At 38.8% G+C, this 21,390-nt stretch overlaps 1 protein-coding gene across 8 annotated transcripts in view; it reads left to right on the forward strand.

Moving 5' to 3' along the window:
* The window catches only part of DNM3 (dynamin 3), a 543,403-nt gene that overhangs the window by 121,603 nt on the left and 400,410 nt on the right, over window positions 1–21,390 (forward strand). For all 8 annotated transcript variants that reach the window (XM_032393370.1, XM_032393365.1, XM_032393366.1 and 5 more), the window contains exons 3-4: window positions 8,452–8,601; window positions 9,795–9,998. In XM_032393370.1, coding sequence (XP_032249261.1) covers window positions 8,452–8,601; window positions 9,795–9,998 — 354 coding nt within the window. The remainder of the gene's footprint in view (window positions 1–8,451; window positions 8,602–9,794; window positions 9,999–21,390) is intronic.

Below are 21,390 nucleotides of genomic sequence, written 5' to 3' on the forward strand. Positions count from 1 at the left end.
AATTTTGAGGTGTCTATTAGACATCCAAGTGGAAATGCCAATTAAGCATTAGAATTGGGTATACAGAAGTCAAGTTCAGGGGAGAAATGAGTGCTAGAGATGAATATATATATATATATATATATATTCCAAGAAGGAAGAAATCCGCAGATATATATATATATAAATTTTTAAGGCCATTAGAGTAGATGAGATCAACTAGAGAGAAGATAGAGATGACAAAGAAGAAAAGAAGGTCGAGAAGGAAGTCTAGCAGTATTTGATATTTGGAAGCATAGAAGAGGTAGGGGGGAACAATGAGCGAAGAACATGGAGAAAGAGCAATCAGTGAGGAAAGAGAAAAGTCAGGGAAGTTGGAATAATGGGAGTCCATAAAAGAGGATGTTTTGAGATAGAGGAGGAAAATCATGTCAGAGGCTGCTGAGACTTAAAATAATTACTCACTTTGCAATTTTTTGGCCAAGTGTTTGATATGCTTCTTACTTGGTTTCTGTATTTGGAATATAGTTTATCTCTTGATTGTGTTTTACATGGAAGCTATGAGGATGAAATAGAGTTGATTTTTGTTATATTCCTCAAGATCCTTTGAAAAAGTATGGAACTCAATCCCCTATTTAGATATGATAGCTGCTGATTCTGATTTTTTTGGATACTTGTGGTGGAATATTCATACAGATTCTTATTGCTGGAGGAACTTCTGTCAAGTGCTGGCCTTGGTTTCATGTGCTAGCACTCCTTCAGTGATCGGGGGCCACGTAACCCTCACATGCAGGCTCAGCCCAACCAAGGCTCTAGAACTAGCAGCTCTTAGGCAAGAAAACTGTAAAGGACATTGCTGAGCTGTAAATTTCAAGGCAGCACTGATAGTCCTTTCTCTTCACCCTGAGGTCCTGCGTAAATGGCTTCGGCTTTGTATCCAATGAAAAAGTCTCTGTCTTCCATTGTGTGATCGAGTTGGCATCTTGGTTTCTGCCTGGTTATCCTCTGGCTCACTTGGGTCTGGAATTCTGTCTTGATCTCCTCCTCTGCCTCTGGAGTACCAGAACCCTGATCCTAAATGCTAGCATTTGCTTCTGGTCTCTGATACCTGCTTGGCACTCACCTTTTGTCTGCTATGAAACCTTGGCCCTCCTTATTCCCATCCCACCCCATTGTTCTTAACCCTCGTGCTGAGACTTCGACCTTTCACCCACTGCTGGACTCTCTCAGGTTGTTAGCTTTTTAAGATTTCCTGTTTTTTTTTCTGATTACTAGACTTTCCATGTTTACCTTAGGGACACAATTGAGTTCTACTTCAAATCTGGGTCTATAAAATTCATATGTAACTCACTATGTTGCTTATTCAACCACAGTTCTAGGACCTTGCCTTCAGTTTGTGATGACTTGAAGGCTTGAGGGAAGCTTTTTTTTTTTTTTTTTTTTTCCAAAACTAACATTGATCAATGGTATGCAAAATGGCCTGCTTTAAAGAAGGAAGAAATCCACAGATGTTCTTTACTCTAAATATGATAGGCATTGGGGAAACACAGATGAGTAAGATGTAGCCTCTTTCTTTGAGAAAATATGTTTTTAAATATAGTCATACATAGACACTTTTCAGCCAGTGAATTCAGCTAGTTGCATTGAAAACTATTCCCTCTTTATGCGACCCACGTACTCTATTTTTGTTGGAGCCCTGTGCTCACAAAACATTGCTATTAAAACCCTTCAGAAATAAGACCCCAGCTAAAGTATTGAGGACCTCAGTTCTTAGAATAAAGATTGACAAGAGGTTATGTGCCTATGTTCCATAATTATTCTTTTTTACGTAACCTTGATTAATTGAAACATATGCATGTTTTTCCACATGGAAGGGGCATATTGGAAATATTTAAATTCTTATGGTCATGCTGTGCTTTTCACAGATGATTGGAATGCTGCCCAGGCGTTAACCATCCCATGCTTCCCCCAAACAACTTGTCAGTTGTTTAACCTAGCATAATTTGTTTTTCATGACCATTAGAAATGACAGTGCTAAAATGTTTTACAGGGGAATAAAAATGAAAAAGAACGATAGCTTTGATTTTTTTAATACCCGTCTTCCCCCCCAATTATTGTTTGATATAAAAATGTGTCATAAGCTTTGCTTCAAATGTAGACTATTTCTAACACTGGGGAAACAGGGATGATTTTTAAAACTAGGAGTCTTATTTTGCAAAACTGAAAACATATTATGAATTTTAGCAAGACAGGTTATACTGCCACACAATAGAATTTCAAGGATGCATTATCGGGGTTTCAGTGCTAATATGCACATAGCCTTCATCCTTTATATGAGCCTGTGGCTAAGAAATTTAATCACTTTCTATTCAGATTGAACTTGGGCTGAAGTCTGGAATTGTTTGAGGAAGAGACCATTTCATGTCCCCAACTACCAAGCATTTAGAATGAAAGGAACATTAAAAACATGCCAAGAGAAGTTGTGCTACTGGAAACCCTACCTTTCTATGAAAAAGAATATATCTCAACCATAAGATGAGATTGTTAGACCTTCAGACATTTTAGTTTACCATAGTGTAAAAGTCTCAGAAGGCACACATTCACTAGCTCTTTAAAAATGCAGCTACTGATCATCTGCTATACCCTGTTCTGTAGATTTTGGTTTAGGTGTTAGATTTTCCTTCATCCCCAGACTCATGTGAACACTTTCAGGGGTGAGTATAGTAAGTGAAACATTACTCTTGTGATAATCCTTTTCAGGATTTTCATCTATAATTGTATTTTTGGACAGCAGAGAAGTGAAGTGGTCATCTTTAAATTCTGCATTGCTAATAAAGATTTATTTAGGATTGTGTGATGATATAAGCTGATTCATGATTCTCCTCAATAGCAACTGTGGTCAGTTGTTCAAAAATATGTGTGCCACCTCTGCTGTCCACCTATTTATAGTCCACTCAATAGGGGGCAGGGATCTCCTAACAGGACTGGCTTACCTTGTTGCTAGTGAGGCACACCTTATTGGCAATATAATTCTGTAGCTATAAATTATGACATGTTTTTCTGATGAGAAAGTAGAATGTGTGGTCTGACCTTATCACTATACTATTAGAGGTAAGGGGACATAGACCTGTGAGTCTACAGAGCTGGGTAGAGGATGGGTTCTAGCAACTCAAAGTAGGTTTTGCTTGAATTCCATCCTGTAGGATGAATTGCTTTCTAAGAGGCACTTTGGGACCATAAAGAAATGGATTTTGTGGTTTCTGCCCCATTGGTTCTTCTGAAGTGCTGGGCAGGTCTGAATCCCAATGATGGACGTAGGTTAGACCTAGTTGACATCCCTCCTATGGTTACCCTTAGGTCAGTCATTTGGGATCACTCTACTGTGTGTGTGTGTGTGTGTGTGTGTGATGTATTTGGTGGTAGAAATAATAGTATTTGTAGGGTTTAACCAATGAGAATATATGCAGAAATGTTTTTTAAAGACATAAAATGACTTCAGACAAATATGATAAATCCCTGCTCTCACCTGATGAATTCCACATGCTCCCTCCACCATCAGTTCACCAGTTTGTCTTGCCAACTCCCATTGTTCTGTTTCCTTTCTGTTCTTACGGAGGAGCTGGTATGCACCTTTCTAATGTGTCCCGTCCCCTCGGCCTTAAGATACCACTTCAGCACTTGCTTTTTTCTCAGTTCTGCATTGTCACCTTTCCCTTAGTACTGGATTAATGCCATCAATCTGTGAACGTGTTATCAGTTTGCCCATCTTTAGAAAACCCTCCCTTGACTTCACATCCCTCTCCAGCTGGCCTCTCACTGCTTTCCTCTTCTTTACGCAAAACTTCAAACAATTGTCTGCAATCAATCTCTACTTCCTCTTCTCCCCTTCTCTCCTAATCTCTTCCAATCAGGCTGCCTCACTCCACTGTAGCAGCTCTTGTCAACGTCCTGAAGGACTCTCAAGTTGCCCAATTCTATGATCATTCTTAGTTCTCATCTTCCTTAACATGTTGGCAGTATTGGATGGAGTGGAAGTCTCTTACCTTCATGAAAAACCCTTTCTACTTGGCTTTGGGTCACCTCTTTCTGAGTTTACCCCCTGTCTTGTGGACCACTCCTTCTCACTCTAAGTCCTGGAACACCCAGGGCCCGGTGCTCTGACTCTTCCCCAGTGAACTCTCTCACTTAGTGACCTCATCCCCTTGCCTGACTTTAATGAATTCCAAATATATATTTCTAGCTTGTACTTCTCCCTAGATGAAAGACTAGTGTATCTAGCCCCAAAGGCATTCTTGTGCTAATTAGAAAAAGCTGCCTTTTTCCTTAAGCACTTGACTGCCGTCTTCTGGAAAAATTTCAGAATAAATAAACGCTTAACAGATGACTGGGAATGTGAGTGGTATCTCTTACAGCTGTGTAATCCTCAACCATTAGCAGCAGCTCTGTTTCTCCACTTGTGTAGTAAGTATGGAGTAGGCATCACAAGTGTAGTAGGTCTGCAACCCCCATCTCCCCAACCTTTCAGTCTTTTCTATTTCAAAATTCTCCCCATTGCTGAGGTCAAACTCTGGGAAACTGTTTTTGACTCTCCTCTCTTTCTCCTGCACCCCTCCTTTAATCCATCAGCAAATCCTATTGGTTTTTCCTTCAAAATACATTAGAATTTAGCCCCTTCTCACCACTCCCACTGCTGCTACCCTGGTCCAAGCCCCATCATCTCTCACCTCCATTATCCCAGTAGCCAGCTTCCTATCTTACTCCTCAGTGTCTATTCTCAACATGGCAGCCACAGTAATTTATTTAAAACCTAGGTCACATCATGTCTCTCTACCCCAAACCCTTCGAGTGGTCTACTATTCGTTCAGAGTAAAAATTAAAGTCCCACAGGCTCCACACAATCCAGGTCTGCACCACAGCTCTGACCTCATCTCCTGCCCCTCTCCCCCACAAAGTCTGTGATCCAGACATGTTGGCCTTGCTCTCCTTCCCTGATGCTTCCAGGTTCAGGGACTCTGCTGAGATGCACCTGTGTAAAGCATTGCTTCCTCCCTCTTCTCTTTAGTTTTTGCTCAGATGTCACTTTATCATATCAGAGAAGCTTTCCTCAACCAAAGCATATAACAAACCAATCCTCCTGCCCTAGCATTTAATATCCCCCCTACTGTTCAATTTTCTCCACAGCATTTATCATCTGGCAACACCCACATTGTTTACTGTTTCATCTCATGCGAATTTAAGCTTCATGAGGTTAGAGACTTATTTTTTTCCCATCTGCAATTTTTTTTTTTAAGATTTATTTATTTATTTGTCAGAGAGAGAGAGAGAGAGAGCGCAGCAGGCAGAGGGAGAAGCAGACTCCCTTGCAGAGCAGGGAGCCCGATGCGGGGCTCCATCCCAGAACCCTCGGATCATGACCTGGGCTGAAGGCAGATGCTTAACCGACTAAGCCACCCAGGCGTCCCGTTCCTCTGCAATTTCTAAAATGGTGCGTGGTGAATAGTAAGAGCTCAAAATATTAGTTGAATAAATAAATGAATACCAGCACCTTTAAATCTCTCTGCGGGACCCTATCCTTAAAAAGACACAAAGGTTTGAGATGGTCCTGCACAATTCTAATCTCTCAATTTCAAAATAAAAGCATTTTTAGGAGACCAAGAATGAATTTAAATCTAATTTGAAAAATTGCATTGATTTTGCAGCTTTCTGGAAGGGCACTGGTTTCCTACAGAGAAAGCAAGTAGGCGCCATCTAGTGGCGACAAGAGAAGTCTATGCTTGTGTTACTTGAATTATTGATTGGCAACATAATTGAAAATGTAGTCTCTGATCCAGAAGCTTATTAATTTTATGAAAGTAGTATTTATGATAGCTATAAGCCCTCAAGTATGCATTTTCCACAAAATACATTGAACTGAAAAAGTACAGTTCCATTTCTTATAAATTATTTATGACTCCTTTTTATGTATTAATTTTTGTTTGTTTTCTGGGATCTGACAGCCTTTGTTCCTCTTTATTTTTCTTATTGTTTTATCTTCTACTTATCTTTAAACTCTTATGTTCCCTTGATTCTGGCCAATCCACTGGGTTAGGTAAATAAAATCAAGGCTGTATCTTCTGGGAATTTAGATGCTAAATAAAAACAGCACCTATGAGGGTAAACATGTGAAAAGAACATGCCGGAAGATGCAGTCATCACTTCAGGCCATAATTCTGAAGCCTGATGAATCTTTACTGTGTATACTTGCACCACTGAGGAGTGAACTGTGGGAGTCTTAGCTTGCCGTTTTTCAGAAAGTAGCACGTATTGTATGAAAAAACTAAGAAAGAAAAATATTCATGTCTACCTACATTGACAGGAAAGACTGAAATGAAGTAAAGTCTCTGTCATTCTAACATTTGAAACATTAGGTCACTGCAGTTCTTTGGGAAAAGCCCGGGAAGAAGATGGACTCCTTGTGCCAGGGCTCAGATTAATCCTGGACTTTTTACAGGGAGGAAGACTTTGCCTGAGTAGCTCCAGGGGGCAAAAGCCGGACCAAGGAAATATGATCAGAAAGCAGATTTCAGACCATTGTTAAGAAACATTCCGGGGCGCCTGGGTGGCTCAGTTGGTTAAGCGTCAGACTCTTGATCTCAGGTCAAGTCTCCATCTCAGGGTTGGGAGTTCAAGCCCTGCATTGGGCTCCATGCTGGGCGTGGAGCCTACTTAAAAAAAAAGTTTTGTTTTGTTTTTTTTCTTTCCCAATAAGAGTTTTTTTCCAGACATGAAAGCCTCAGTTTCCCATCAGTGGATGTTTCTGAGCAGTGGCTGGATGATAACCAGCCCAGGATATGTTGGACTATTAAGATTCTCTGACTCCCTGAAAGACCTTGTTTTCTCTGCACACACTGAAACCCTCCCCACTCTTCAGTACCCAGTTCAAACCTCACTTTCTTTTTTAGGCCCTGCAACTTGAAGCCATCTTTCTTATCTCTATCTTTCCTTTTTCTTTAAATGCAGATCAGCACCATTTCATGCTGCCTGTGTTAACTGGTGCTAAGCTGCTTGAAGACATCTTATAGTTTTCTCCCTATTGGCTTTGTCATAGTGGGTGAAGTTTAAATGTTTATGGTGGAAATGGCGGAAAGACGACTAATAATTGTCTCAGCTGACAACTGGGCTCCAGATACTTAGCCTTAGTCTAAGTTTGGTGCCACAATTCTTTAGCTAGTTATTAGAAAAACTAAAATATTTTTTAAGATTCATTCTCTTATTAAGATTGTAATTTTTTTTTTTTAAAGATTTTATTTATTTGACAGAGAGAGACACAGCGAGAGAGGGAACACAAGCAGGGGGAGTGGGAGAGGGAGAAGAAGGCTTCCCGCCGAACAGGGAGCCTGATGCGGGGCTCGATCCCAGCACCCTGGGATCATGACCTGAGCCGAAGGCAGACACTTAATGACTGAGCCACCCAGGCGCCCCAAGATTGTAATTTTTTTTTTTTTTTTAAAGATTTTATTTATTTATTTGAGAGAGAGAGAATGAGAGAGAGCGAGCACATGAGAGGGGGGAGGGTCAGAGGGAGAAGCAGACTCCCTGCCGAGCAGGGAGCCCGATGTGGGACTCGATCCAGGGACTCCAGGATCATGACCTGAGCCGAAGGCAGTCGCTTAACCAACTGAGCCACCCAGGCGCCCAAGATTGTAATTTTTTTTAAGTCTAATAGTATCAGCTTCCTTTTTGAGTTGTGTTATATACCTGATACTTCTGGAAGCAGGAATAGAAATCGATAGTACAGCAGTGAGTAAGATGTTACTGAAACTTAATCTAATTTTCTGTTATTATATATAGTTTTTCCTACTTCCACAGATACTGATTTTTTTTCAGATTGCAGGTAATATTTTCTTTGATCTAAAACTCTTTTTTTTTTCTTGAGAAATTATCTTTTTAACTATACAAGTTGGTGTGGTATCTTGAATAGTATATTTTAAAGCTAAGATATTCCATATATTATTTCTTTTTAAAGAATTAAGTAATTTTGTTTCTGAATTGTCTTGCCTTTTGAAGCTATATTTATATAACTTAGAATTCCCTCTTGATAAAGTGGTGATATTGAAAAAGGACATGCTAATAGGATTAGGTAGACTTTGTATGTACCCTAGACTTAATTTCTTTAACAATCAGATGCTGTTTGCTTTATCATTTTGGAGGGCCAGAATTCTCTTTAAATTATTTAATAGACTGGATGATTTTAGTACTTTTAGTACTTAATTGCTCATCTGAAAATTAGCAAATTTAGCATTCTTAGCATTTGTACTGTGTTTAATATTTCTAAAGTATTAGCTGTGTTTCTTAGTAACTACTGTATTCTCTCATTTTAATGGCGGAGGAGACAATATGGGATACTTTGATTTGTAGTTAAAGAAACATTTTTTCCTTACAATTATTGCAAGAGTGCATGGATTTTAAGTTGTGTTAATTTGTCTTTTGTAGAATATGCTGAATTTCTACATTGCAAAGGAAAAAAATTTGCAGACTTTGATGAAGTTCGCCATGAGATTGAAGCAGAAACAGATCGAGTGACTGGAATGAATAAAGGCATTTCCTCCATACCCATAAATTTACGAGTCTATTCTCCACATGGTAAGTAAAAGAACAAAATTTCAAATTTTTTTGTCCTCAAAAATTTTTGCATTAATTGGCATACATTATTTGTGCAGAAGATGGTTTGTTCTCTCTGAAAGTAGTGGTTTCTAGGATTGTGTTTGGGTACTACCATAAATGGGATGGTCCAAAAAGTTCACAGATTTATGGGGAGGCAGGAGGACATGACTTGTAAAAAGGTCAGAATTGAGTATGTCACTTAAAAATTTTTCTTTATGTTTATTTTAAACTTTTAGAATTTCAAGAGGTATGCATGAAAAATTCCATTTTTTATCTTCAGTCTTAGCAAGAATCTTAGAGGTACCTGGTACTGTGACTGAGTCTTCTTCTATTGGATTTTCTTGTAGCCCCATATATTTCTATTTATTCTCTTCCTGAGAACCAACAATGATTTTTTCTAGATTATCAGCAGAAACTTACAAATTAGATAACCAGTTCATGGTATGTGATATGGAATAGCCTCTATTCTGACTAAATTTTCAGTGGGGCAGATTTTAATCTCTAATCTTCTACTCAGCTCTGTTGCTTTTGAAATGGAGCATGAGTGACATAAGCTCAATTATGACTTTCCAAGAGGATTTGATGCCATCTCTGTTGTGTGCAGAGAACGATAGCCAGGTCACAGCTGGAGTAGCTGACGCAGGGGTAGTTCCCTGCTCTCCCGATGGTATACCATGAGTCTGGCTGGTTACCCTACACAGTAACCTCATGGTACCACAATGGCTCACAGCTTTCCAATAGGCTAAGTGTCTAACCCCCCTCTAGATAGTATATGATGCGTTTGAAGTGAAGGACAAATCTTACCCTAAGAATTTTATGCCATTTGTGGTCAATGTACAAGACTGGCAGGCAGCATATGCACTTCTTGTTCAGTTTTTGAATTATAACATACTAGTTACAGATATGACAGCTCTCTCTTAGCTATGCAAATTAATGCCTTTCAAATTGGGTTAAAATGATCATTTGGTATAGCACAATCATATCATAAAAATAGAGAAAACTAACAAAGCCATTTTGTATTCTCTGCTTTTTATTCTACACACAAGTTTGAGTTAGCTCAATATACAATATGTAAAGCTGAGCTTGTTTTATTTCCACTAAAGAGACAGATGATTTTGCATTGTTATTTTTTAGCATTGAGGGTATATGTAAGACTCTTTTTTTCCACACAGTGTTAAATCTCACACTTATCGACCTACCTGGAATTACTAAAGTGCCCGTGGGAGATCAGCCACCAGATATTGAGTATCAGATCAGAGAAATGATTATGCAGTTCATCACGCGGGAGAACTGTCTGATTTTGGCTGTTACCCCAGCCAACACCGATCTTGCAAACTCAGATGCATTGAAGCTAGCTAAAGAAGTTGATCCTCAAGGTGAGTGTATGGTCTTTAAGATGAAAGAGAATTAGTTTAAAATGTTAAGGGTTTGGGTATATTTCAAGGTAACACAAATTCTCATAACTTAATTTTATTGTTAATTTAATTACCCATTATTAATATTGTTAGATTTTTTTTTTGAATTTAAGATGCTGAAAGAAAAGTAACTAGGGGATATAGTCTGAACCTATATGAGTAAGATTAAGTGAGATCTAAGAAAACAGATATTCCTAATCCCCATGAACTACTTATTTTAAAAAACCAATAAAATAAACTTCTGGTGCAGAATTCAGACAGTCCCCTTTAGTTATTAAAAGAGTTACCCAAATACACTCGCAGTGAAAACTCCTTCTGTTTCATGTGTGTTTTGTTTCTTTAAAATAGGAACCCCTCTCTTCCTAAAAGTCCTTCATCCATTTTGAGTTTATCTTTGTGTATGGTGTAAGAAAATGGTCCAATTTCATTCTTCTGCATGTGGCTGTCCAGTTTTCCAAACACCATTTGTTGAAGAGACTGTCTTTTTTCCATTGGATGTTCTTTCCTGCTTTGTTGAAAATTAGTGACCATAGAGTTGAAAGTCCATTTCTGGGTTCTCTATTCTGTTCCATTGATCTATGTGTCTGTTTTTGTGCCAGTACCATACTGTCTTGATGATCACAGCTTTAGAGTAGAGCTTGAAGTCCGGCATTGTGATGCCACCAGCTTTGGTTTCCCTTTTCAACATTCCTCTGGCTATTCGGGGTCTTTACTGGTTCCATACAGATTTTAGGATTATTTGTTCCAGCTCTGTGAAAAATGTCAATGGTATTTTGATGGAGATTGCATTGATGCAAGCTGGTACAGCCACTCTGGAAAACAGTATGGAGGTTCCTCAAGAAGCTAAAAATAGAGCTACTCTATGACCCAGCAGTTGCACTACTAGGTATTTACCCCAAAGATAGAAATGTAGTGATCCCGGGGGCACCTGCACCCCAATGTTCATAGCAGCAATGTCCACAATAGCCAAACTATGGAAAGGCCCAGATGCCCATCAACAGATGAACGGATAAAGAAGATGTGGTATAGATATACAAAGGAATATTACTCAGCCATCAGAAAGGATGAAATCTTACCATTTACGTTGACATGCATGGATCTGGAGGGTATTATGCTGAGTGAAATAAGTCAATCAGAGAAAGACAATTATCATATGGTTTCACTCATATGTGGAATATAAGAAACAGTGTAGTGGATCGTAGGGGAAGGGAGGGAAAAACAGAATGGGAAGAAATCAGAGAGGGAGACAAACCATAAAAGACTCTTAATCATAGGAAACAAACTGCGGGTTGTTGGAGGGGAGGGGGGTGGGGGTTGGGATAACTAGGTGATGGGCATTAAGGAGAGCATGTGATGTGGTGAGCACTGGGTGCTATATGCAGCTGATGAATTACTAAACTCTACATCTGAAACTAATGATGTTCTGTATGTTGGCTAATTGAATTTATTTATTTTTATTTATTTATTTATTTTAAAGATTTTATTTATTTATTTGACAGAGAGAGACACAGGGAGAGAGGGAACACAAGCAGGGGGAGTGGGAGAGGGAGAAGCAGGCTTCTGCCGGGCAGGGAGCCCAATGTGGGACTCGATCCCAGGACCCTGGGATCATGACCTGAGCCGAAGGCAGACGCTTAACGACTGAGCCACCCAGGCACCCCTGGCTAATTGAATTTAAATAAATAAATTAAAAAATAGGAATTAAAAATAAAACATTTTAATGCATGTAAAATATTATTTAATTTATAATTATTTTACATAAGCATATACTATAAAAGCAGGGATTTTATGTTGTTAGCATTTCAGAATCCAGAAAAGTACCTTATTTCTGCTAATGTTTTGATTTTTTTCTTTCTGTGAGCTGAGTAATAATAGTTTATCTTCAGAGACCCCCAAATGGGGCTTTATGTGTGTGTATGTGTGTGTGTGTGTTTAAAGTAATTATGGAAAGGCACTCAGTGATGAGCCTGTTCAATATAGAGATGCATGTTTTCCAATTCTAGGAATTTTTTTTTCTTTGATAATTAATTGCCCCTACTTTCTCTGTTGTCTTTATCTGGAATCCTTATTATTAGCATGTTAGAACTTCTGGATTAACCCTCTTTTAAAAAAATCCTCCTCTTTTATCGTGTTTCTTTGTACTTATGTTCTACTTTTTGCAAAATTTACTCAACTTTATCTTCAGCTCTTCTGATTAATTTTTCATTTCTGATATCATTTAAAAAGTTCCAACAGCATTTTCTCATTTTGTGAATGTTATTTTTATTTATTTATTTATATTATTTATTTCTTTATTACGTTTTTTAACATGAGTATTTTTATTTTTTAAAATAACATCATGCTCTTGGTTTTGCAAGTACAGTATCTTCTCTAAAGATTTTAATTAGAGATCTTTTGAGGCTTTCCTTTTGTAATCTACAATGTCTGAGAGTCCATTTTTTTCTGGTGGTTTTTCTTGGTCATTATCTTTGATGTCAGAGACCTTTTGTTCAAGTGATTGGTGATCTTTTGCTGCTCATTCAGATAGAAGAGTAGAGCACTAACAAGCTGACGGAAATTCTATATGTGTATGAATGGATTCATTGACTAATGGGCTTTATCATAGGGTGATGGGGTTGGCCATTTTGTTAGGAGACTTCCTCAGCTACTGTTAGATGCTATGAATATTTCCACTTGCGCTAGTCTGGTATAACCTGATGTCCAGTGGTTTCAGAGTCAAGAGGAAGAATTGAGTTGGCAGGGGTGTGGGGTGGTTCTCACTGTTCAGCATGTAGACTTTTAATTAATCCCTCTGCTTTCATAATGGCAAACCTGAAGGTCTTCTTGAGTCCAGAGTCCCTCAAAAGAGGTTCATCCTCTTTTGAAAGTAAATCTTCAATATTCTGCTGAGGTCAAGAGGAGTAACTACATGGTTATGCAAGATGAGAAAAAGGGTCTGGAGGTCTATCAACATCGCATATACATTTTCAGCCAATTCTTCTATTTTTCAACTCCTCTTACACCCTGGCCTTGGTGCCTTTATCTCTTAAACCTTTCCACAGTTCTGCAGTAGTAACTATTTTACTTCTTTTTGGCTTCCTCTAATATTCCTGACATTGGTGCTTGAAACAAAGCAGGTGGAAGTTACAGATGGCTAGATGGGGACCATCCCCAGGATTCTCTCTCAGTGGGATGGAAGAGCCAGATTCAGGGTTGGGGCTAGAGTCTAGTTATAAAAATGATGCTAAAACACCCCTGTCTCTGCAGCTTTCTTGTCCCACAGGAGACAAAGCCATGACTATCTGATGGGAACAGAGACAGCACTTCTATCAGTAGATTCTAGGAGGTACAGCACAATCATGTTCCTGAAAAGTCCACATTTAGTCTAGATGAAGCTTCATGGAGGAGTACAAATGATATCCCTCAGTCTCTGATTCAGTCTTTGGTTCTGTCTCCTTGGAGTTGGTTCTTTTCTCAGATAGACTCTCCTCACAGGTGACAAGATGGTTGCAGTTGTCTCAGCCTCACATCCTCACATCTTCAAATATAGTGGAAGAATAGCCAATGGAGAATCAATTTTTCTTCCTTTCTTCCTTCCTTCCTTCCTTCCTTCCTTCCTTCCTTCCTTCCTTCCTTCCTTCCTTCCTTCCTTCCTTCCTTCCTTCCTTCCTTTCTTTCTTTGTCAGGAGAGAGAGAGAGCACAAACAGGGGGAGCGGCAGGCAGAGGGAGAAGCAGGCTCCCCGCGGAGCATGGAGCCCGATGCGGGACTCGATCTCAGGACTCTGGGATCATGACATGAGCTGAAGGCAGACCTTAACCGACTGAGACACCCAGGCATCCCGAGAATCTTTTATTTTTATAAATTCTGAATTTTATAAGAACTATAAATTAAAAGAAAATTGACCAGCTAATATATCCTATAAAATATCTACAATTAATTCTTGAGATTGATTTAACATATTCATGTTATATTTTACTCCTTTTGTTTAGAAGGGATTATTAGTGGCAGTGACTATATCTCATTCCTCAGGCTTCTCAATAGAAGATTCATTTATAACCCCAAACAATAACTCTCACGTGATGGGATATCATTAGGTGGGAGTAATTAATGTTGGTGGAGGGAATTGTCAGTTTACCAGAAAGGAATCAGTCTTTACAATTTCACTGACAGTATTTACAGTGTGTTGTTACAGCATAAATAAAATACAGCATTAAGTTTCAGTCATGGATTTGTAATAGTATTCTACAAATCTGTATCCAGAAAGTTAAATTTGAATGTTTTTTCCTAATGTAGGCCTGGCTTATTTTAATAAGCCTATTGTTATTCAATGCTATTTAGAAGTTGCCATCTGAATGTTCATGAACTTACCCAAAATGGGTCTAATTTCTTGTGGGTCAGTAGAACTCCTGCTTTGTCAAAGAAAGGCCTTCATTACTCCAATTTTTAATACCCTATATATGATAGTTTTGAGAACAGATTTTTGTAAGTTTTGCAGATAATTGGCAGATGATTTTGCGGAAAAGAGAAAACATTCAGTGCCACTGTGTGCCATTTACTTGTCTGACCGATTCCTTCATGGTGATTGCTAAGGAGGACAATTAATTCATTGCCTGAAGACTCTTAATAAGTATGATTTTGGGTTCATTAATAAAAGGTCCTTGCTAATCTCAAGGCTTGTCATTTGTTTTCATATCCCAGTTTAAATTCCCAAACTCCTAAACACTCCTATGCCTGAGAATCCTGAAAACTATCCAAAGGGTTTGCATGGTGCTCAGGTCTCCAGAGACCCACTTTGGTGTGTTGCTATCCTGTGGCTTTGACTGGTCCTGGACATCACTGAAGCACCAAAGGAAGAGGGTGAATTCTTTCCCAAACCAATAGAGTTCACGTTGTGTGTTTTCAGTAGTTGTAAGAGAATTAAAATAGAGAAAGGAAGAAGCTGGAAAGGCCTTAGAATCTGGTATTTAGGGATATGTTGAATTGGGATTGACAAATAGAGACTTTCATTTACTTTCTGTATCCTTCTAGTCATTCTGTGAGTATGTTTTAAATATCTGTTTCAGAAGTCTAGTTTTCCTTATAATTACAGCTTTGGTAAAGAAGCAGTGACATCAACTTTGGTTATTTAGATGTGTGTTGCTTAATTTCCACATGTTTGTGAAATCCCCAAATTACCTTCTGTTGTTGATTTCTAATTTCATTTAATTTTGGTTGGAGAACATACTTTGTAACATTTCAGTTCTTTAAAATTCGTTGAGACTTATTTTATGGCTTAACACGTGGTCTGTCTGGAGAATGTTCCATGTGCATTTGAGAAGAATGTATATTCTGCTGTTGTTGCGTATAGTGTTCTATAGATATTTGTTAGGTCTATTTGGTTTATAGTGTTACTCAAATGTTGTTTCCTTTCTTCTGTCTGGTTGTTCTATTACTTTAATTGAGACATTAAAGTCTACCACTATTATTGATGAATTGTCTGTTTCTCCCTTCAATTGTCAGTTTTTGATTTATGTATTTTGGGAGTCCGTTGTTAGGTGAATTTGTACTTGTTATGTCTTCTTGATGGATTGGCCTCTTGATCATTATAAAATGTCGTTTTTGCATCTAGTAACAATTTTTGTATCAAAATCCTGTTTTGTTTGGTATTAGTATAGCTACTCCAACTCTCTTTTGGTTACTTTTTTCCAGGTATATCTTTTTCCATTGTTTACTTTCAACCTATTTGTGTCTTTGAATATAAAATATGTCTCTTGTAGACAGCATATAGTTGGATCATTTTTTAAAACCCATTCTCTAATATTTGCCTTTTGACCAGTATTTAATCCATTTCCATGTAATGTAATCACTGATAAGGCAGAATTTATATCTCATTTGCTGTTTGTTTTCTGTATGTATTACGTCTTTTGTTTGTGTATTTCTCTATTAGGTAATAGAGAATTCTTTGTTAAAAATGTATTTTCATCTGTACCATTTTAATTCTCTTGTCATTTATTTTAATGTTTTTTTAAGGTTATTTTCTTACTGGTTGCCATGATTAAAATTAACATCTTAGTTTATAACAATATAGTTCAGACCAGTACAACTTAATTTCAACAGTGTACAAAATTTTCCTCCTGTATAGCTCAATTTCCTCCCCTTCCTTTGTGCTATTATAATTATACAAATTACATCTTTATATATTACATGCCCATCAACACAGACATATAATTATTTTTTTATTCAGTTGTCTTTTAAATCAGAGAGGAGAAAAAAAGAGTTACAAATTAATAATAATACATTTGTATTTTCTTTTATATTTACCTATGTAGCTACCTTTACCAGTGTTCTTTATTTGTGTGGATTTGAACTACTTTCTAGTGCCCTTTCACCCTGAAAGACTCCAGTTAGTATTTCTTATAGGGCAGGCCTGCTAGTGTGGGATTCTGTTTTTATCTGGGAATGTCTTAATTTCTCCTTAATTTTTGAAGGAAAATTCTTAGTTGATAGTCTTTCCCCCCCCACCACCACTTTTCAAGTATGTCATCTCATTACTTTCTGACCTCTAAGGTTTTTTTTAAAGAGAAATCAGCTGTTAATCTCATTGAGGACCATCTTGAACATGATGGGTCTTTTTTTCTTGCTGCTTTCAAGATTTTCTCATTATCTTTAAGAGTTTGATTATGATATGTGTAGTTGTGGATCTCCTTGATTTTATCCTTTTTGGAGTTTTAGGGTTTTGGGGAGTGTAGATTAATGTTTTTCATCCAATTTGGGACATTTTCAGCCATTCTTTCTTTTTTTTTAATGTACTTTGTAACATTTCAGTCCTTTAAAATTTATTGAGACTTATTTTATGGCTTAACACGTTAGCTAACATATAGCATAGTATTGGTTTCAGGAGTGAAATTTAGTGATTCATCACTTAAATATAACACCCAGCACTCAGTGCTCATCCCAACAAGTGCCCTCCTTAATGCCTATCATCCATTTAGCACATCCCCCCCCACCCGCCTCCCCTCTAGCAACCCTCAGTTTGTTCTCTATAGTTAAGAGTCTCTTATGGTTTGCTTCCCTCTCTGTTTTTATCTTATTTTATTTTTCCTTCGCTTCTCCTATGGTTTGTCTGTTTTGCTTCTTAAATTCCATGCAAGTGAAATCATATTTGTCTTTCTCTGACTGACTTATTTCACTTATCATAATACACTGTAGTTCCATCCATGTTGTTTCAAATAGCAAGATTTCATTCTTTTTGATGGCTGAGTAATATGCCATTGTATAAATATACCACATCTTCTTTATCCATTCATCAGTTGATGGACATCTGGGCTCTTTCCATATTTTGGCTAATGTGGACATTGCTACTCTAAACATTGGGGTGCATGTACCTCTTTGAATTTTTGTATCCTTTGGATAAATTTTATATCCTTTGGATAAATACCTAGTAGTGCAAATCCTGGGTCATAGGGTAGTTCTATTTTTAACTTTTTGAAGAACCTCCAAACTGTTTTCCAGAGTGGCTGCACCAGCTTGCATTCCCACCAACAGTATGAGAGGGTTCCCCTCTCTCTGCATCCTCACGAACATCTGTTGTTTCCTGTGTTGTTAATTTTAGCTATTCTGACAGGTATAAGGTGGTATCTCATTGTGGTTTTGATTTGTATTTCCCTGATGATGAGTGATATTGAGCATTTTTTCATGTGTCAGCCATCTGGATGTCTTCTTTGGAGAAAGAAGAACATGTCTGTTCATGTCTTCTGCCCATTTCTTAACTGGATTATTTTTGGGGGGGTGTTGATTTTGATGAGTTCTTTATAGATTCTGAATACTAGTCCTTTGTCTGGTATGTCATTTTGCAAATATCTTCTCCAGTTCCGTCAGTTACCTTTTTAGTTTTGTCTCCTTCGTGGTGCAGAAGCTTTTTATCTTAATGGGGTCCCAGTAGTTCATTTTTGCTTTTGTTACCCTTGCCTCTGGAGACATGTCTAGTAAGAAGTTGCTGCAGGTGATGTCAAAGAGGTTGGCTGCCTGTTTTCTCCTCTAGGATTTTGATGGTTTCCTGTCTTACATTAGGTCTTTCTTCCATTCCGAATTTATTTTTGTGTTTGGTGTAAGAAAGTGGTCCAGTGTCATTCTTCTGCATGTGGCTGTCCAATTTTCCCAACACCATTTGTTGAAGAGACTGTCTTTTTTCCATTGGATATTCTTTCCTGCTTTGTTGAAGATTAGTTGACCATAGAGTTGTGAGTCAGTTTCTGGGTTCTTTATTCTGCTCCATTGAACTCTGTGTAAATTGTGCCAGTACCACACTATCTTGATGCCTACAGCTTGGTGTAGTATAGCTTGAAATCTGGAATCGTGACACCTCCAGTTTTGTTTTTTCTTTTTCAGAATTGCTTTGAGTATTCCGAGTCTTTTGAGGTTCCATACAAATTTAGGATTGATTGTTCTAGCTCTGTGAAAATGCTGGTGGTGTTTTGATAAGGATTGCATTAAACGTGTAGATTGCTTTGGGTGTATAAACATTGGGTCTAAATGAGTCTCTTGTAAGATGGATTTTGTTTTTTTATCCATTCTGATACCCTGTATCTTTTGATTAGAGCATTTAGTCCATTTTCATTCAGAGTAATTATTGATAGATACGAATTTAATTCCATTGTTTTATCTGTAAAGTCGCTGTCCTATAGATTGTGTCTGTTCCTTTCTAGTCTTTGTTGCTTTCAGCCTCTCTTTCCCACTGAAGGGGTCCCCTTTAATGTTTCTGGAAGAGCTGGTTTAGTGTTCATGGACTCCTTTAGTTTTTGCTTGTCTTGGAAACTCTTCATCTCTCCTTCTATTCTGAATGACAGCCTTGCTGGATGGAGTATTCTTGGCTGCATATTTTTCCCATTCAGCATGTTGATATATCATGCCACTTTCTTCTGGCCTGCCTGGCCTGTGGACAGGTCTGCTGCTAACCTTATGTGTCTATCCTTGTAGGTTAAGGACCTTTTGTTCCTAGCTGCTTTCAGAATTCTCTCTTTATCTTTGTATTTTGCAAGTTTCACTATGCTATATGTGTTGGTGTTGACCTGTTTTTGTTGATTTTGAGAGTAATTCTCTGTGCCTCTTGGACTTGAATGCCTCTTTTCTTCCCCATATTAGGGAATTTCTCAGGTGTAATTTGTTCAAATAAACCTTCTGCCCCCTGTTCCCACTCTTCTTCTGGGACTTCTATGATATGGATATTATTGTACTTTGTGGAATTGCTGAGTTCCCTAAGTATGTATTTGTGATCTAATAGTTTTCTTTCCATCTTCTTTTCAGCTTCATAATTTTTCCATAATTTTATCTCTCTCTCTTTTTTTAATGATTTTACTTATTTATTTTTATAAGAGAGAGAGAGAGAGTGAATGAGCACGAGCTGGGGGAGGGGCAGAGGGAGAAGCAGACTCCCCTCTGAGCAGGGAGCCCAATGTGGGGCTTGATCCCTGGACCCCAGGATCACAACCTGAGCTAAAGGCAGACGTTTAACCAACTGAGCCACCCAGGCACCCCATAATTTTATTTCTGTATCACCTATTTGATCCTCAGCTTCTTTCATCCTCATTCTGATTATATCTAGTCAGTTTTGCAAACTCAGTTATAGCATTTTTTATTTTGCTTGACTAGTTTTTAGGTCTTTTATCTCTTCAGCCAAGGTTTCTCTGGTGTCTTCTTTTTCTTTCAAGCCTAGGTAGTATTCTTTTTTTTTTTTTTTTTTTAAAGATTTTATTTATTTATTTGACAGAGAGAGAGACAGCAAGAGCAGGAACACAAGCAGGGGGAGGGGAGTGGGAGAGGGAGAAGCAGGCTCCCCGCCGAGCAGGGAGCCCGATGTGGGACTCGATCCCAGGACCCTGGGATCATGACCCGAGCCGAAGGCAGACGCTTAACGACTGAGCCACCCAGGCGCCCAAGCCTAGGTAGTATTCTTATGACTGTTCATCTAGATTCTTGTTCAGATATACTGCTTATATCTGTTTTTAGCAAGTCCCTGGCTGTGATTTCTTCTTGATCTTTCTTTTGGGGAGAATTCCTCCATCTTGTCATTATGTCCAGGTTTCTGTCTTTTGCGTATTATGAAAGCTTGCTATGTTTCCTGCTCCTAGAGTAATACTGTATTAAGAAGGCATCATACACTGTCCAGGGCCGAGTGCTTCAGAAAGTGTTTCTCGCATATGCTCTGTGCACTCTGCTGTTGTGTTTTTGCTGCTCTTTCCCACAGGTCAGTCCTCTACAGAGTTCCTCCTTGCTTGCAGTGGTGAGTGTTTGGACCTTTAATTATGTTTGCTTTGATTTGATTGTTAAGATAAGCCTGATTAAAAAAAAAAAAAGTGATCCCACAAAAGAGGAAAGGAAAAGGAACAAAAAAGCAAACAGACAGACAAACAAAAAAGTATCATCCTGATTCCAAAGGAAATAAAAGAAGGAACAAAGAAAAAAAAATAGCCTGATCCAAAAAAATGAGAGAAGGAAACCAACCAACCAACAAAAAACTGTAAGCCTGATTCCAAAGGAAAAGAAAAAAAACATTAACACCCCCCCCCGCCAAAAAAAAAAACGAAAGCCCGGTCCTATTTCCACCAAAACTGAAGCTGTGTCTTTGGAACACTCTGTGATCAGTAGACTTGGTACATGCGAGGAACCTGTGTTGGTCTTTTGAGGGAGAGGCCTGCTGTGCCGGCTCAGTCAGACCTGCCCTATTAAAGATGTCCCTGCCAGGTACAGCAGGGCATGGTTTGGTGTAAGCAACTCCAGCCTCCACTCAAGTCGCTATGTTTCTCTCTGAAGTCCCACGATGCTGGTGGGCTGGGAGGGCTAGGAAGAGGTTGTGGAAGATGGCATTACCCCACCCTCTCAACCCTGATGAGGGGAACTTGCAGCTGCCAGTGTCTAGGAGGCCCTCACAGAAAAGCGAACAGTCTCCCCTCTTGTGTACCAGGCTTTCATCAAATCCCTGCCCTCAACCTGTCCATTTCTGGCCAGCGGCATGCCCAGTGCCACAGTTCTCCTGTGTTTTATCTCTGGCCTGCAGCTGGTATTCAAAACTCCAAATCTTAAAGGACTCAGCAAGGCACGGACCCAGTCCCCTCCCCCAGAGGAGAGCCTCGCAGTGCTGCACCCTGTCCTGGAAAAGCAATCGCAGGCCCATGTAGGTGCCTGGAGTCTGTGATGAAGCACAGCGAAAGGCTGTGACCAGGTTGTCTGCCCTCTGTGTGCACCTCTGTCCCCTGCTGTTGAATGGCCACTCAGTGGTGCCTGGTGGGTCTTTTGTCCTTGGAGAGGCAAAATACCTTCTTCCAAATATACTCTAGAAAGGGGAGTATTCTCTCCCAGTGAGACCCAGAGGATCCCCACACCGGGGCATCTTGTGT

This window comes from Phoca vitulina, unplaced genomic scaffold, assembly GCF_004348235.1.
Source record: "Phoca vitulina isolate PV1807 unplaced genomic scaffold, GSC_HSeal_1.0 scaffold73, whole genome shotgun sequence".
NCBI classification, from domain to species: Eukaryota; Metazoa; Chordata; class Mammalia; order Carnivora; family Phocidae; genus Phoca; species Phoca vitulina.